Here is a 17,666-nt window from a genome sequence, read left to right as displayed (position 1 = left end):
ATCTTAGTAATGGCCCCAAAACACAAGTGTAATGATGCTGGCAATTCAGATATAGTAAAGAGAAGCTGTAAAGTGCTTTCTTAAAGTGAAAAGGTAAAAGTTATTAATTTAAGAAAGAGAATAAAAATCATATGCTAAGGTTGCTAAGATCTGTGGTGAGAATGAATTTTCTTACTAGACAAGATGATCATCCCAAGAGCACATAGCCATCAGTCTTTTCAAGGTCAATGCAAAAGAAAGACTCTAGCTAGAGAAAGGGTCATATAGGCTGTGCCTATAGTCCCAGCCACTCGAGAGGCTGAGGTGACAGAATTGCTTTAGTCTGGGAGGCAGAGATTGCAGTGAGCTGACATCCTACCACTGCACTCCAGCCTGGGCAACAGAACAAGACCCTGTTTAAAAAACAAAACCCCAAAATCCAAGCCGGGTGCAGTGGCTCACGCTTGTAATCCCTGCACTTTGGGAGGCCAAGGTGGGCAGATCACCTGAGGTCAGGAGTTTGAGACCAGCCCAGCCAACATGGTGAAACCCCATCTCAACTAAAAATACAAAAATTAGCCGGGTATGGTGGCAGGCGCCTGAATCACAGCTACTCGGGAGGCTGAGGCAGGAGAATTGCTGGAACCCAGGAGGTGAAAGTTGCAGTGAGCCAAGATTGTGCCATTGTACTCCAGCCTGGGCGACAATAGTGAGATTCTGTCTCAAAACAAAAACAAACAAAAAAGCCATAGTGAGACCCTGTCTCTTTAAGAAAAAATAAAAAAGAAAAAGAAATTCTAACCAAGAATTTCATATCCTGCCAAACTAAGCTTCACAAGCAAAGAAGAAATAAAATCTTTCCCATACAAGCAATTGCTAAGAGAATTTATTACCACCAGACTGGCCTTACAAGAGATGCTTGAGAGTTCTAAACGTGGAAATGAATGAACCCCTGCTACCACAAAAATACATGTAAGCACATAGCCCACAGACCCTGTAAAGCAACTACACAATCAAAACTACAGACCAACCAGCTAATGACACCGTGATAGGAATAAAGCCTCATATATCAATATTAACCTTGAATGTAAACAACCTAAATGCCCCACCGCAAAGACAAACGCAAATTGGATTAAAAACAAGACCCAGCCTTCTACTGTCTTCAGGAGACCTATCTCACATATAATAGGACCCATAGGCTTAAATTAAAGGGTTGGAGAAAAATCTGTCACACAACTGAAAAAAAAAGTGGGGCAGGGGATCACTATTCCTGCATCAGCTAAAACAGGCTTTAAACCAACCACAGTAAAAAAAAAAAGACAAAAAGATCATTACATGATGATAAATGGTTCAATTCAACAAGAAGAGTTAACTATCCTAAATATATATGCACCCAATATTGGAGCACCCAGATTCATAAAACAAGTATTTCTAGATTTAGCAAAAGGCTTAGACAGCCATACAATAATGGTAGGAGACTTTGACACCCCACTGACAGCATTAGACAGATTATAGAGGCAGAAAACTAACAAATTCTGGACTTAAATTGGACACTTGACCAATTGGACCGAATAGGCATCTACATAATACACTACCCAACAACCACAGAGTATACATTCTTCTCATCTGCCCCCAGAGCATACTCTTTAAGATTAATCACGTGTTTGACCATAAAGCAACGTGAGACTTTATGGTTGACTTTATTAAATGTCTCAGTAAATTCAAAAAAGTCGAAATCATACCAAGCATATTCTTGGACCACAGTGGAATAAAGGTAGAAATCAGTACCAGGAGGAACTCTCAAAACCACACAATTGGCCAGGCACAGTGGCTCACGCCTTTAATCCCAGCACTTTGGCCTCCCAAAGTGCAAGGATGATTTGAACTCAGGAGTTTAAGACCATCCTGGGCAACACAGTGAGCCCCCATCTCTAAATAAAAGCAAGAAAAAAACCCACACGATTACGTGGAAACTAAACAACTTAGTCCTGAATGACTTTTGGATAAACAATGAAATCAAGGCAGAAATAAAACATTATTTGAAACAAATGAAAACAGAGATGCAACATACCAGATTTCTGGGGTGCAGCAAAGCTAATGTTAAGAGGAAAATTTATAGCACTAAACACCTACATTGAGAAGATAGATCTCAAATTAACAATTTGACATTGCACCTGAAGGAACTAGAAAAATAAGGACAAGCTAATCCCAAAAGAAATAAGTAAAATCAGTGCAGAACTGAATTAAATTCAGACCCCAAAACAATACAGAAGTTCAATGAAACAAAAAGCTGGTTCTTTGAAAAGATTAGTAGGATCAGTGGACTGCTATTAGATTAACGAAAAACGAGAAGATCCGAATAAGCACAATCAGAAATGACAAAGGTGATATCACAGCTGATCCCCAGAAATATGAAAGATTCTCAGAGACTTAGAAATACCTATCACACAAACTAGTAAATCTAGAGGAAATGGATAAATTTCTGGAAACACACAGCTTCCCAAGATTGAATCAGGAGTTAATTGAAACCCTGAACAGATCAATAAGGAGTTTAGAGATGGAATCAGTAATTTAAAAAAAAATATGACCCTGGCCGTGGTGGCTCATGCCCCTAATCCCAGCACTTTGGGAGGACGAGGCGGGTGGATAATAACCTGAGGTTAGGAGTTCGAGACCAGCCTGACCAACATGGTAAAACCCCATCTCTACTAAAAATACAAAGTTAGCTGGGCATGGTGGCATGTGCCTGTAATCCCAGCCACAAGGGAGGTGAGGCAGAATTGCTTGAACCTAGGAGGTTGCAGTGAGCTAAGATCATGCCACTGCACTCCAGCCTGGACGACAGAATGAGACTCCGTGTGTGTGTGTGTATGTATGTGTACATACACATATATATATCTCAACCAAAAAAGTCCTGAACCAGATGTATTCACAGGTGAACGCTACCAGATATACAAAGAACAGCTGGTATCCATTCTTTTGAAACTATTCAAAGAAATTGAGGAGGAGGGACTTCTCCCTAACTCATACTGTGAAACCAATATCATCCTGATACCAAAATCTGGCAAAGACACAATGAAAAAAGAAAACTACAGGCCAGTATTCCTGATGAACATAGACGCAAAAATCTGTAACAAAATGCTGACCATCCAAATCCAGCAGCATATCAGAAAGTTAATTCACAATCAAATAGACTTTATTTCTGGAATGCAAGGTTGGTTAACGTGCAAATCAAGAAATGTGATTCACCACATAAACAATTAAAAATGAAGTCATCCTAATATCAAAAAGCTTTTGATAAAATTCAACATTCCTTCATGATAAAAACCCTCAACAAAAAATCCGTTAGGGAGAGAGATCCGGGATGGCTGATCACTGGCAGCTCGGGCTCCTGGCTCCCAGTGAAGGCGCAGGGAGCTAGAGGACGCCACACTTTCGGACGAATGTTGGTTGCTCACGGACCAGGAGATTCCCAGCGGAGGAGCCCCACGTGTCGCCAGGGCGGCTCTTGTGGCTGGCGTGGCGATTTTGCTGGTGCCTTAGCGCACCAGTTTTTGGTGCAGAGTCCGGAGATTCCCGGGCAGAAAAGCACCATCAATCTTGGCACCGCTGTTTTGACCGGCGCAGTGGACTGCTCGGATTTCGGCGCTGGGAATCAAAAAGTTGGACGTCTGCTCAGAGACCTAGTTAGAAAGTCGGTAATTACAAAGACAACAGACAGATAAATATATAATGAAAGGAAGAAATCAGCGTAAAAAGGCAGAGAATACTCAAAATCAGAATGCCTCTCCCTCTACAGGGGATCGCAATTCCTCATCAGTAACGGAACAAGGCTTAATAGATTACGAATGTGTTCCAATAACAGAAGCAGGCTTCAAAACGTGAGTGATAAGAAACTTCTGTGAATTAAAAGAACTTGTTCTAACCCAATGCAAAGAAACTAAGAACCTTGAAAAAAGGTTTGACGAAATGTTAACGAGAATGGACAATTTAGAGAGGAATATAAGTGAATTGATGGAGCTGAAAAACACAACACGAGAACTTCGTGAAGCATGCACAAGTTTAAACAGTCGAATTGATCACGTAGAAGAAAGGACATCAGAAGTCGAGAACCAGCTCAGTGAAACGAAACGAGAAGACAAGATTGGAGAAAAAAGGATGAAAAGGAATGAGCAAAGTCTCCAGGAAATATGGGACTATGTGAAACGACCTAATTTACGTTTGATAGGTGTACCTGAATGTGATGAAGAGAATGAATCCAAGTTGGACAATACTCTTCAGGATATCATTCAGGAAAATTTTCCCAACCTGGCAAGGCAGGGTAATATTCAACTCCAGGTAATACAGAGAACACCACAAAGATATTCTTCAAGAAGACCAACCCCAAGGCACATAATTGCCAGATTTATTAGGGTTGAAATGAAGGAGAAAATACTAAGGGCAGCCAGAGAGAAAGGTCAGGTTACCCATAAAGGGAAACCTATCAGACTTACAGCAGATCTCTCAGCAGAAACCCTACAAGCCAGAAAAGAGTGGGGACCAATATTTAACATCCTTAAAGAAAAGAACTTTCAACCCAGAATTTCCTATCCAGCCAAACTAAGCTTTATGAGCGAAGGAAAAATTAAATCCTTTGTGAACAAACAAGTACTTAGAGAGTTCACCACCACCAGGCCTGCTTTACAAGAGCTTCTGAAAGAAGCACTATACATATAAAGGAACAACCAATATCAGCCTTTCCAAAAATATATCAAAAAGAAAAGAACATTAACACAATGAAAAATTTACACTAACTAATGGGCAAAACAGCCAGCTAGCATCAAATGCTAGTATTAAAGTTATATATATGTTCTAATTGGATAAAAAGCCAAAACCCATTGCTATGCTGCATCCAGACCCATCTCACATGCAACGATACACAAAGACTCAAAACAAAGAGAAGGAGGAAGATTTATCAACCAATCAGAGAGTAAAAATAAACAAAAAGCAGGAGATGCAATTCTCGCCTCGGATAAAGTAGACTTTAAAGTAACAAAGAGCAAAAGAGGCAAAGAAGGACATTACATAATGGCAAAAGGATCAATGTAACAAGAAGAGCTAACGATTTTATAGATCAACAAGACAGAAAATTAACAAGGACATCCAGGACTTGAACTCAGACCCAGAACAAGTAAACTTAATAAACATTTATAGAACTCTCCACTTCAAATACATAAAACATACATTACCACCTCACCTATTCCAAAAGTGACTACATAATTGGAAGTAAATCACTCCTCAGTAATTGCATAGCATTTCATAGGTTTAAATGAAATATTGGTTGGCTGCTTGTTTGTTATTTTCTTCCCTTATTCCTTCCTGTTTACATCAAGTATAATTATTGGTATAAAAGAGGTTTTCAATACCCATTACTAAACTGCATTCTAGCCTGGGCAAGAAAGCAATACTCCCATTCTCTCTCTTTCTCTTCCTTTTTCCTCTTCTTCTTTATTCTTTTTCTTTCTTTCTTTCAAAAAAAAAAAAAAATCCTTAGTGAGATTGTCCCTCACTGGTCACTTTGCTTGGAGGTTCAAACTATAACCCAAAGCTATGGAATATGCTTACTTGGGAGGTTCTTAAAGCCCCTATACATGAATCTTTTTGAAACATATTAAGGGTCCTAAAAAAAAAAAAAACCCTCAACAAACAGCATGGAAGGAACATATCTCACAATAATAAAAGCCATCTGTGACAAACCCACATACTAAACAAGCAAAAGCTGGACGCATGGACGCATTCCCTTTAAGAACTGGAACAAGACAAAGAGCCCACCCTCACCACTCCTATTCAACACAAAGTTCCACCCAGAGCAGTCTAGCAAGATAAAGAAATAAAAGGCATCCAGATAGGAAAAAAGGAAGTTAAATTATTTGTCTTCCCTAATGATGTAATTGTATACCTAGAAAACCCTAAAGACTCCACTAAAAGGCTCCTAAACCTGGTAAGCACCTTGAGTAAAGTTTTAGGATTCAAAATCAATGTACAACAATCGGTAGCACTTCTATACACCAGTAATATTCAAGCTGAGCGCCAAATCAAGAACACAATTCAATTTACAATAGCTGTAAAAACAGAAGACAAAACCTAGGAATAACTGCAGAATAGTGCTGAAATAAATCATAGGTGACAGAAACAAATGGAAAAACATATGCTCGTGGATTGGAAGAAGCAATGTAATTAAAATTGCCAGACCGCCCAAAACAATCTGCAGATTTGACACTATTGCTATCAAATTGCCCACATTATTTTTCACAGAATTAGAAAAAAATTTATAAAATTCATCTAGAACCACAAAAGCATCTGAATAGCGAAAGCAGATACTAGGCAAAAGGAACAAAGCCAAAGGCCTCACATTATCCAACTTCAAACTATGCCACGGGGCTTACAGTAAGCAAAACAGCATGGTACTGGTACAAAAGCAGACACAGACCAATGGAACAGAATAAATAGCCCAGAAATAATGCCATACCTTGGAGCCAAATGATGTTCAACAAAATGAGCAAAAATATGCAGTGGGGAAAGTTCTCCCTATTCAATAAGTGGTGCTGGGGAAACTGACTGACTGGATGCAGAAGAATGAAATTGGACCCCTGCCTATGCCACATACAAAAGTTAACTCATAACGGATTAAAGACTTAAATGTAAGACCTCAGTAAAGATCCTCAAAGAAAACCTAAGACTGTATTCACAAAGTTGTGCAACTGTCATGTCACAATTCATGTTTAGAATATTCTTGTAAGCTCCCGAAAGAAACCCTCATCCACTCCTAATTTCCTCTTGTTCCCAGCCCCCAGCCCTAGGCAGCCCCTAATCTACTCTCATGTCTATAGGCCTTTCCTGGACATTTCATGTTCATGGAATCAAACCATTTGGGGCCCTCTGTGACTGGTTCTTTTCACCTAGCATAATGTTTTCTTTCCTTTTTTCCTCTTTGTTTTTTTTTGAGACAGAGTGTTGCTCTACCTCCTAGGCTGGAGTGCAGTGGTGTGATCTTGGCTTACTGCAACCACCACCTCGCAGCTTCAAGGGATTCCCTTGCCTCAGCTCCTGAGTAGCTGGGATTACAGGTGTGAGCCACCATGCCTGGCTAATTTTTGTATTTTTAGTAGAGACAGGGTTTCACCATGTTGGCCAGGATGGTCTGGAACTCCTGACCTCGAGTGACCCACGCCCGCCTTGGCCTCCCAGAGTGCTGGGATGACGGGTGTGAGCCACCACACCTGGCAGCATAAAGTTTTCAAAAAGATTATTGTGGCATCTGTCACTACTTCATTCTTTTTTATTGCCAAATAATATTCGATTCCATGGACACACCACATTTTATTTATCCATACCTCTGTTGATGGACATTTGGGCTGTTTCCACTTTTTGGCTCTTAGAAGAATTCTGCTATGAAATTCATGTACAAAATGTTGTGTGGATATAGTTTCATTTCTCTTGGATTTATGCCTGGAAGTGGAATTGCTAGGTTGTATGGTTATAACATTGTGTTTAACATTTTGATGAACTGCCACACTGTTTTCCACATCAGCCATGTAATTTATGTTCTCAGCAGCAGTGCATGAGGGTTCTAGTTTTCCCACATCCTTGGCAACAATTTTACTTACCTGCTTTTTTGGTTCTAGCCGTCCTTGTGATGGTGAGGTGATATCTCATTGTGGTTTCGAGTTGCAGTTCCCTGGTGATTAATGGTGTGGAGCATCTTTTCATGTGCTCATTGGCTGTTTTTATATTGTCTTTGGAGAAATAATCTGTTCATATTCTTTGTCCATTTTATAATTAATTTGTCTTGTTGAGTTTCAATAGCTCTTTATATAATCTAGATACAAATGCCATATCAGATATATGCTTTTCTAATATTTTTTTATTCTGTGGATTGTCTTTTCACTTTCTTGAAAGTGTCCTTGGAAGCATAAAAGTCTTCTTAATTTTAATGCAATCCCATGCCAAGTTGAGGTGGTAACCCCAAGGGCAGGGCTTTCCCACTGCAGTGCTTGCTTTTGAGCCCGGGACCCTTAGCTCTTGGCATTCGAATGGCTAATGTTGTCTTCTTTCTTGCCTTTTCTCACTTTTCCCTGCAGGGATGGTTGCAGAGGAGTACAATGCCTTTTTCTACTCACTGGTATCCCAGGACACACAGGAAATGGCTTACTCAACCAAGCGGCAGAGATTCTTGGTGGATCAAGGTTATAGCTTCAAGGTACGTATCCATATGGCCTTGGGTTAGACTAGGACCAAGGCCTTCTTGGTACGCTGGCCTCCAGGAGAAGTGAGGGCCATTGTCAGCAGGCAGGCACCAAGCATTAGGGGATTAGAGACCTTGCCTCAGACTCCCTTTGTCTCTGCATGAATTGCTGAGGGCAGCTGTGGAAAGTGTGCCGTCCTGGCAGGACTGAGGTGCTAAGGTACTATGGCCAGTGTGAGTGTGAGCCCTGCCGGGTTGCTTTCTCAGGGATGCCTTTCCAGGTGGCTAGGAGAGTTCTTCTTTTCATCAGCTGGTAAGCTTCAGGCCTTAGTGTGCCTCACTTTGGCTCCCAGACATCAGAGCCATCCCTGTACTGCAAATCAGGTATTTTAATAATTGGGAATTGTAAAGCTTTGGCTAGCTTTCATTGGCTTAGGCATTTGCTCTCTTTCCTGTTACACAGACATTATATTTATGTCAGTATTTATGTCCAGAAGGGCTTTATATTTTGGAGCTAGATGGAGGGTTCTAGAAACAGGGGAATTAAATTCCCTTTATGGTCCACTAAAAGGACATCCCTAGAACATGAGACTCCCAGGTTCTTGATTGCAAAAGACTGCAGGCTGCTTCTGAGGTACATTTTCAATGTGTCTCTATGCATTGTTGGCCTTAGGAGGACAGGGTTGTCTGGCCTCCCCTCTTTTAGCTACAGGTAGTGGCATTTTTCAGACCTCATGCTGGCCTAGAGGACAAGATGCTTGGGTTTTGAGCCCAGTTTTTGGAGGATTTGCATTGTGACCCTTTTATCCACCCATAAAAATCCCGCTGGTAATAGCATTCCTACCTCCTGATTCCTGCTGAGCTGTGAGGGTAAATCAGAAAGAGCTGCTCTGAATTATTTGGAAGGTGACCTCGACAAAAAGGCACAATCCCATGCCGGAGCAGTTTGTGTTGGTTGGAGCTGTGTCCTCGGTGCTGCCTGTTGAGGAGGAGTGGTTGGAGTTCCCAGAGTCATGACCTGGAGTGGTTGGGCCCTGGGCAGATGTGCACGTTGTCTGTACTCTGGATACCTGGCCACCAGAACTCAGATCCTTATTTCTAGGAATTTTCCTTTAGTTAACATGAGAATTTGGAGGGAGAGTTCCCTTTACATAATCAGCCCACGCTTTCTGCAGAGATAGAGGAGCCTCATAGTAAGTTATCCCCGTAGACATGAAAACCTAGTCTCCACCATGCTGTTCTTACTCTTTCAGAGAAGCTCTGTAAATATCTTCTTGATACCCTGTCATTTTTATGTGCTTATTCCTGCTGGAAGCCCCAGCTGCTGAGCACAGCAGATGCCAGGGACCTTCTCGAAGGGCCACAGCCTATGCCCTCCAGTCTCTTGTCCCTTCTTTTGGCTGCTCCAAGATGTGAAAGCTACCCGAAGAAGCCTTTTCAAATCACTAAGATTCTTCCTGTTCATCTTCCGTACATGATCATTTAGATGCTCTGTGCTGGGAGCAGGTTTCTCTGAAATTCTTGCGTCTCTCTGGTCTTGAGATCATTAGTCAAGCTCCCTATTAAAGGTGGCTGCTGACACTGGTCTCTGGAATGCTAGGGAGCAGCTCTCCATTGTTGGCCACCACGGTGTGGCTGGGCCTGGGGAGGGAAGTGACCAGAGCAGGTAGACCCAGGAGAAGGCAGAGTAGGGCCAGGGGAGAGAGAGCAGAAGGGAGCATGTCTGCCGGCTTGGGCTTCGCAGGTGATCACGAAGCTTGCCGGTATGGAGGAGGAAGACTTGGCATTTTCGACAAAAGAAGAGCAGCAGCAGCTCTTACAGAAAGTTCTGGCAGCCACTGACCTGGACGCTGAGGAGGAGGTGGTGGCTGGGGAATTTGGCTCCAGATCCAGCCAGGTGAGTAAATGGGTGAGGAGGCGCCGGGTGTCAGCACTCCCACAGGACAACATTTGTAGACACACACGTGTAGTCCTTCCTGGATCGTCCATGGGATTTTTTTGAAAATGTTGGAAAACATGGAATTGATGACTAGAAACAACCCTTGCTGCTCTTTTGGTGTGTGCCCCTTGAACTGTTGCCTGCAGGGGAGCTCACAGGGGCTGGGACTGGTCTCCTGCTTTGCTTATATGGGTATTTGTCAGATCTTGATGCTGAAGCCCAGGATGGCAAGCAGGTGACCCCAGCCCACCTTGGTGGTGATTGGAGGGAGCGTGATGGGCTGGAGGCACATAGTTCCCACACACAGGGCTGCCATCCCTGGCCGTGGGCACACGGTTCTCCTCTGGTTCCTCCTCAGGGATAAAGCTGAGCCTCCTAGCCCGTAAGACAGCTTTGAGGGTCAACTCTTGTGGTAGCTTCAGCACTTACTTAGAAAAATTGAGAGTTCTCTGAAAATACTCAACCTGTCATTTATTCTACAAATATGCTCTAATTGGAGCATCATTGTGGAGAGTTCTTTATCAGGCCTGTCCGAGGAGGCACGTGCCGTCATTGAGGTGCTTTTGAAATGCAGTTGCCATTAGAGCCAGAAGGTGAGCAACTTCTGGGCCAAGGCAAGGAAGCAGCTGTCCCTGGGGAGGGGCTGCCCTCCCTCCAGCCTAAGGCCTTTGTCCCCCCACCCAGGGGGCATGCTCCATGGGAACCCAGGGATGCGCCCTGCTCTCACTGGTTCTAAGGAGATGTCTGGTTCATTCTGCTAAGAGGATAAGAAATATCAACATGGATGTGGTTATCCCATTTTGCAGATGAGGTCATTGAGGTGCAGACATTAATTACTTGCCCCAGGGTTACTCAGGGACAGGTGGAGCCAAGAGTCAAGCCCAGGGCTTTCTGTCCTTCCACTTGATTCAGAGCCTCATAGTGGTCTCTCAGGAGATTTTAAGGGACTTCTGCCCTGTTAAAAAATTCTGTTCAGGCCAGGCATGGTGGCTCATGTCTGTAATCCTAGCACTTGGGGAGGACTAGGCGGGAGGATCAGTTGAGTCCAGGAGTTTGAGACCAGTATGGTCAACATATCAAGACCTGTTTCTCTCTCAAAAAAAAAAAAAAAAACAATGTGTTGGAAAGGTGTTAAGTGAGGCACTGTAGCATTATGGTAGAACAGAGTCCGAAGCTAGGCTACCTGGGTTCAAGTCCCGTCTCCTTAAGAGCTGTGTGATCTTGGACAAGTTACTTACCCTCTGTCTCAGTTTCCTCCTCTTTAAGGTATGGATTATAGTAGTTTTGAGGATTAGAGAAGACAGTGCATGTAAAATGCTTAGAAGAATGCCTGAGACACAGTAAGGGCTCTGTAAATATTATTAAAAATAAGTATTAAATTGATGTAAGTCTTAGTTTGCTGTGGTTATAAATATTATAAAAGGAGTGTCTTTTCTTCTGGAGACTAACATGGGCTGGTCCTCCCCTTCCCGGCAGGCGTCTCGGCGCTTTGGCACCATGAGCTCTATGTCCGGGGCCGACGACACTGTGTACATGGAATACCACTCATCGCGGAGCAAGGCGCCCAGCAAACACGTGCACCCGCTTTTCAAGCGCTTCAGGAAATGAAGCCTAGGCGGGGTGCTTTGTTCAAGACCAGGCCCTTGGCACCCTCGTCAGAAAGGGGTCTTCGGTGAAATAGTTTCCTTCACCTCCTTGACTTAACCTCCAGTGTTGGCCCAACTGTGCTGAGGAAAATGCATCAAGGGCTTGGCTTTGCCTTCGTGGGTCATCTAGGGTTTTATAAAGGAGGAGAAGATGATATTTTTTTGTGTTTTCAAACTTGTTGGGGAGTGGGGTCATTTCTGTATATAAAAAATTGCAATATTTAAGGTATATTTATCTTACTGTTCTGAATAAACAAAGGACCATTGAACTATTCTTCATCGTGGAAGTGTTTTTATGCTTTGTCCTGGGCATGGGTAATGTCTGACCACCCTCCATCAAAGCCCTACTTTGTAGCAAGCTCAGAGGAGTAAGTCGGAGCCCATCCCTAGTGAGCACGCTGAGATAGAGGAAGCGTTGGCAGGAAACGCCTGGGGAAATGTGAAGGGTGATCCAGCCAGAGGGCAGAGCCTGCGTAGTTGACTGTGGTCCCTGCTCACAGCTTAGCCTGGTGGATTCAGACTGGGGCTTCAGCCCCTCAGCTTCCTGCTGTTCTGGTGGTCACAGCTGTTCCTACAGCTTGTCCGAGGTAGACACCCACATCATGTAGGCCTTCCAGGTCAGTTATTTCTCCCTCAAAAGTATGTTTTTAGGTATTGTCAAGAGGCTGGATTTCTCTTCTAATGGCAGTTTAGTGCCCTTGGGTGTTGAGTTGCTACTTCCTTTATTTTTAATGGCTTTGGGCTGTTCTGTTCCTGGTCTGAAGGCAAAGGTGTTGAGGAAAGACAGGTCAGGCAGGATTGCTTCTTGAAAGGAAGGCATGCACGAGGCATAGCCACCTTGCAGAAAGACTTGTGATTCTGAGGAGGAGCTCACTCTAACAGGAAGCAGCGCTCACGCTTGGGGAGTGTTGAAACCCTGGCTACATAAGGCTTCCAAGTGGAGTCCCTGCCCATCCCCACAGCTCGGCAGCAGCTTCCTGGCCTCAGCTCCAGCACAGGTCTGCTGCTCTCCGTGATGCAGCCACAGACGGGAGGTTTTTTGCGGCTTTTGCCATTACCTTTGCACCAACCTAATACTTCTTTTATCAGGGGGCTTCGAAGCAAGAGCCACCTGCCCTACATTCCACTTCTCTGAGCTGAGACCTTGGTGACAAACACACTCTCATAATCTGGTCAGTAGCTGGTGCTACCAGGCATCTAGCCACTCTTACCAGCGCAAACCCTAGAAGCTGGCACCGGGGCCCTCGCTAGAAGGAGAGGGCCTGAGCAGCCCCACTTGAGGTGCGCGCTTCAGCCCGCAGACTCACCTATCCTGTAACCCCGATGGATTGGCACGCAAATGTTCAAACTTGACTGTAACCGATATTATTTTCAGTCTTGCCTCCTGTCATGCCTTTACACTTGAAATCCTCAAATAATACCGAGCGCTTCCTGTATTTCACATTTCTGGCCCTTGTTTTCTTGTCTATTGACAATGTTGAATTTTACCTGTGTCCTGTGATCCTAGGAAATAGATACATTTAAAGGAATCCCTTGTCCTTGGTGTTCTGGAAAATAGCTTACTGCAGAGAACCATCCTTCCTGGTATGACCCATGGATACCCCACCTTGTAGACTCCAGACAAGGCCAGACGCAGGCCTTCCAGATGCCCATTCGTTGCCTCGTAAATTAGCTAAACCGCTTGTCCCCACTGATCATGGGAAGAAAATGCTTGTGAACCACACTTTGGTTTAGATTCTCGCCTACCCCCAGACCCCTGAACTTGGGCTCATTCCTCCACCCGCTCCTGAGAATAGACTGCACTCAGAGTAAGTCACTGATTGATCCGTCCTACCATGCCACCCCCTTCATCTCACTTCCTGTCTTTTACTTGTCTCCCCCTCCCTATAAAAGAAAACCCGATTACTTAACTCCGAGACAGACAGACCTCATACTCAGCGCCTTCTCCCTGTTGTAATTGTACACCACCCCACCACTTTGCAACAATCCTTTCAAATAAAGTCTCCCTTTACCAAGTCCAGATTTTTTTTCTTATTTTTCTTAACATTGCCTGTTCTGTAAACTTAAGGTCCAGATTTTTATTTGACATCATGTAACAAGTTTTCATCTAAATTTCCAAATGTCTGTTAGTATATAAAAATATAATTTGTTTTTATTTTTCAGTTTTTAGATACCATTCAGTTTTTAGATATGCTAAACTCAGTTCTAGGAAAGCTTTCTGTAGATTTCTAGAAGAAGTAGATCAAAATCAGTGAAGATACAGAAGACTTGAACAAAACTATTTATTTTTGTCAGCTGTTGTTTATTGACAGGTAGGCTCCATGGCAACAGGCCCGGAGGTGCTGCAGTAGTGGGGGAAAACGGAAGGTGGAGTGTTTGCTGCAGGACAGCTGGATGGAGGGCGGGGACAGATGCGAACTGCGGAGGCCCCGGGGGTGAGGGAAGCAAGTAAGGGCCAGGGCCAGAGTCGGCTTAAATAGAACAACTGCTCTGTGCGCTTAAGGCCCCTAACTCTTGCTGGCTGTTTGCTGACCCCAGATGGTTGGGAGTCCTCTGGGCATCCATTTTCTAAAGGGACTGAACAGAGTACACACAGGAAAGGAAGCTGTCACCCTCTTGCCATCTGGCTCCTGTGGCCTCCAGTCCGGCATTCCTCCTCCTTCCCTTGACTGGGTGGGGTCACATGATGGGCAGCCAGGCTCTGGGCTGTCCCACCAGAGCAGGCTGTAAACAGCCATGTTTCAGCGAGGCGTTTATCTTCTCCGGTGTCCCAGCCCACCAGTGCCACACTACAGCCCAGAGTGAGCTCTATGAGCGTTGCTGGCCTAATTGGCTGGGTTGGGGGAAGAGGATGGGGCAGGGGCTGGAGGAGGGGCTCTGGAGTCCATCACGGCACAGGAACAACATGCATGGTGGTGGTGAAGCCGGAGCTGGGGTGCCACCCGGTCAGCACAATGGCCACATCTCCTTGAGGAAGCCTCGGGCCTTGTCAACATTCATGGGCAAGTTCACCCAGAGGTCCACATCCTCAGCCCAGGCCTCCTGGACTGGGTCCTTGCACAGCACAGGGAAGATGCCACAGTTCAGGTAGGCCTAACTAGCTGTCTGGGGATTCCATGTCATAGCAATGATAGGGGCACGTGGGCGGTATCTGGCCACCTGGTGAGCAGAACGCCAGACTTGGTGAGGACGATTATGGCCCACTGCAGCCATAAGGAGGGCCTGAAGGAGGCCTCCACGGCACCCACGACGGTGGCTTCTGTGGGGTGACTGGTAATAGGCGCCAGGTAGTAGAGTTCCTCAAATAATTGAAAGTGGTAGATGGCGGCCTCTGCCTCGCGGGCAGTCAGGTGCTCCATGCGCACGGCCTCCAGAGGACAGTCTCCTTTGGCTGGGTCTCCAGACAGCATAATGCAGTCGGCTCCATCCAGGACTGCATTGGCCACATCACTGCCCTCAGCCCGGGTGGGGCGGGGCTTCTTGATCATGCTCTCCAGCATCTGAGTGGCACAGATGACAGGCTTCCCAGCTCGGCTGCACCACCCAATCATCATCTTCTGAGCAAGGAAGACCTTCACTGCTGGAATCGCAATGCCTGGATCACCACGAGCCGCCATGATCCCATCACTGGCCTCCAGGATTTCATCAAACCTCCGAATCCCCTCATGATTCTCGATTTTGCTGATTACCTTGATGTTCTTCCCCTTCTCTCCCAGGACCTTCCTCACTTCATGGACATCAGATGCCTTGCGGATGAATGACGCAAACACCATATTGACATCCCTCTCGACCCCAAACTTCAGGTCCTGGATGTCCTCTGACACAGCAGGCAAGTCACAGCAGCCCCAGGAAGGTTCACACACATCTTGCTGCCCAAGGAGCCACCATTTTCCGCCTCTGTCACCGGGAAGTCAGCATCTTTCTGTTTCACCTGGAGAGAAATAAGCCCGTCATCACGTAGATCTTGCTGCCCACTTCCACCACCTTGCAGATGTTGTAGTCCGGCCACAGGATGTTCTCGTCACACTTTTCCATGTAGGCGTTATCCAGCGCGATTTTGAGAGGGGATCCCTTCTTCAGCTCCACCTCTGCGATGCCGCTGCCCTTGATGAGGCCAGTTTGGATCTCAGGTCCTTTACGTCCAGAGCCACAGCAACGGGCCGGTAGAGGATGGGGTCAGAAGCAAAGCTTTCCGTGGCTGCGCGCACGTTCTTGATGGTCTCCATGTGGTGCTCGTGAGTTCCATGAGAGAAGTTCAGATGAGCCACATTCATTCCAGACTTAATCATCTCCTTCAACATCTGCACTGACCGTGAAGCTGAGCCAATGGTACAGATGACGCCAGTGTTCCAGTCTGTGATGGGCGGTGAGTCAATGTCCAGGTGGCACATGTGCTCCAGGAATGTGTCAGCCATGGCTGCATGTAGCTGCTGGGTCTGAATGAAGGCAGTCCCAGCTTCACTGTGGGGCTTTGACGTGGCTGCTGAGGTCCTCCGGTGCTGACCAACTTAGGCTACACTGCAAATGGGAGGAGGTCAGGAGCCCCAGGATGCGCAGCTGCTGTGCCGACTTGAACAATACTATTAACAAACTTGACCTAATTGACATTTACAGAATACTGAGTAACAGCAGTATAAGCATTCTTTTCAAATACACATATCAATTGCCAAGATAGAATCAATTTCAGGCCCTACAAGTCCTAATACATTGGAAAGTATTTAAGCCATTCAAGCTGTATTCTGCGCCCACAGTGGAAGTAGGTTAAAAATCAGTAGAGTCTGGGAAACCCTCAAATATTTGGAAAAGGTGGTAGTTAATTTTAGGTGTCAGCTGAGTTAAGGGATGACAGGTCATTTTTTTTGGTGTGTCTGGGGGGGTGTTCCCAGGAACGAGGAGCATTTGAAGCTGAAGACTGAGTAAAGCAGATTCATCCCCACCAACTTGGGTGGGCTTCATATAATCCGTCAAGGGACCAGATAGAACAAAAGGGTGGAGGAAGGACGAATACAAATCGCAGAACACAATATTGATATATTTTAAAAATCAATTGGTGGGACACGGTGGCTCATGTCTGTAATCACCTAAGGTCAGGAGTTCGAGACCAGCCCAGCCAACATAGTGAAACCCCATCTTTACTAGAAATACAAAAAAGAAAAAAAAATTAGCTGGGTGTGGTGGCGGGTGCCTGTAATCCTAGCTACTAGGGAGGCTAAGGTGGAGGAGTTGCTTGAAATCAGGAAGCAGAGGTTGCAGTGAGTTGAGATCGCACCATTGCACTCCAGCCTGGGAAACAAGAGCAAAACTCCGTTGTCAAAAAAAAAAAAAAATATATATATATATATATATATATATATAAATTATCTTTGTATATACTTAGCAACAAACATTTGGAAGTTGAAACAAAAATACCATTTACAATATCATAAAAAATATGCAATGCTTAGGGATTATCTTAAGAAATATGCCAGTTCTGCCTATATTAGCCTATTAATTTAATCTATTTTTTTTTGAAACAGGATCTCACTCTGTCACCTAGGCTGGAGTTCAGTGGTGCAATCAAAGCTCTCTTCAGCCTTGGCCTCCTGGGCGCAAGCGATCCTCCTGCCTCAGCACCCCAGTCTGACCCAGTATCTGGGACTACAGGCATGTGCCATCATGCCCGGCTAATTTTTTAAAAAAAATTTTTGTAGAGACAGGGTCTCACTATGTTGCACAGCCTGGTCTTGAACTCCCAGGCTCAAGTGATCCACCTGCCTTGGCCTCCCAAAGTGCTAGGATTACAAACATGAGCCGTGGCATCTGGCCAGTTTAACCTATCGTAAATCCAATTCTTAACCAGGAAATGAACAAGGAAATTTACAAACTAATTGCAAAATAA

The 17,666-nt window shown here is 44.8% G+C and overlaps 1 protein-coding gene and 1 pseudogene across 1 annotated transcript in view; one reads left to right on the top strand and one right to left on the bottom strand.

Moving 5' to 3' along the window:
- ERCC3 (ERCC excision repair 3, TFIIH core complex helicase subunit) overlaps nucleotides 1–12,062 on the top strand; it is a 36,370-nt gene extending 24,308 nt beyond the window's left edge. Inside the window, exons 13-15 of the mRNA XM_012462330.2 lie at nucleotides 8,100–8,218; nucleotides 9,948–10,100; nucleotides 11,619–12,062. Of these exons, the coding sequence (XP_012317753.1) occupies nucleotides 8,100–8,218; nucleotides 9,948–10,100; nucleotides 11,619–11,750 (404 nt within the window). The 3' untranslated portion in view covers nucleotides 11,751–12,062. The remainder of the gene's footprint in view (nucleotides 1–8,099; nucleotides 8,219–9,947; nucleotides 10,101–11,618) is intronic.
- A 2,613-nt stretch (nucleotides 12,063–14,675) lies between these two features.
- On the bottom strand, nucleotides 14,676–16,218 carry LOC105723989 (pyruvate kinase PKM-like; annotated as a pseudogene).
- Between the last annotated feature and the right edge of the window lie 1,448 nt (nucleotides 16,219–17,666).

Source organism: Aotus nancymaae, unplaced genomic scaffold (genome assembly GCF_030222135.1).
Source record: "Aotus nancymaae isolate 86718 unplaced genomic scaffold, 86718_ANA_hifiasm-v0.15.2.pri h1tg000029l, whole genome shotgun sequence".
NCBI classification, from domain to species: Eukaryota; Metazoa; Chordata; class Mammalia; order Primates; family Aotidae; genus Aotus; species Aotus nancymaae.
This window is presented reverse-complemented; position numbering and strand designations above follow the sequence as displayed.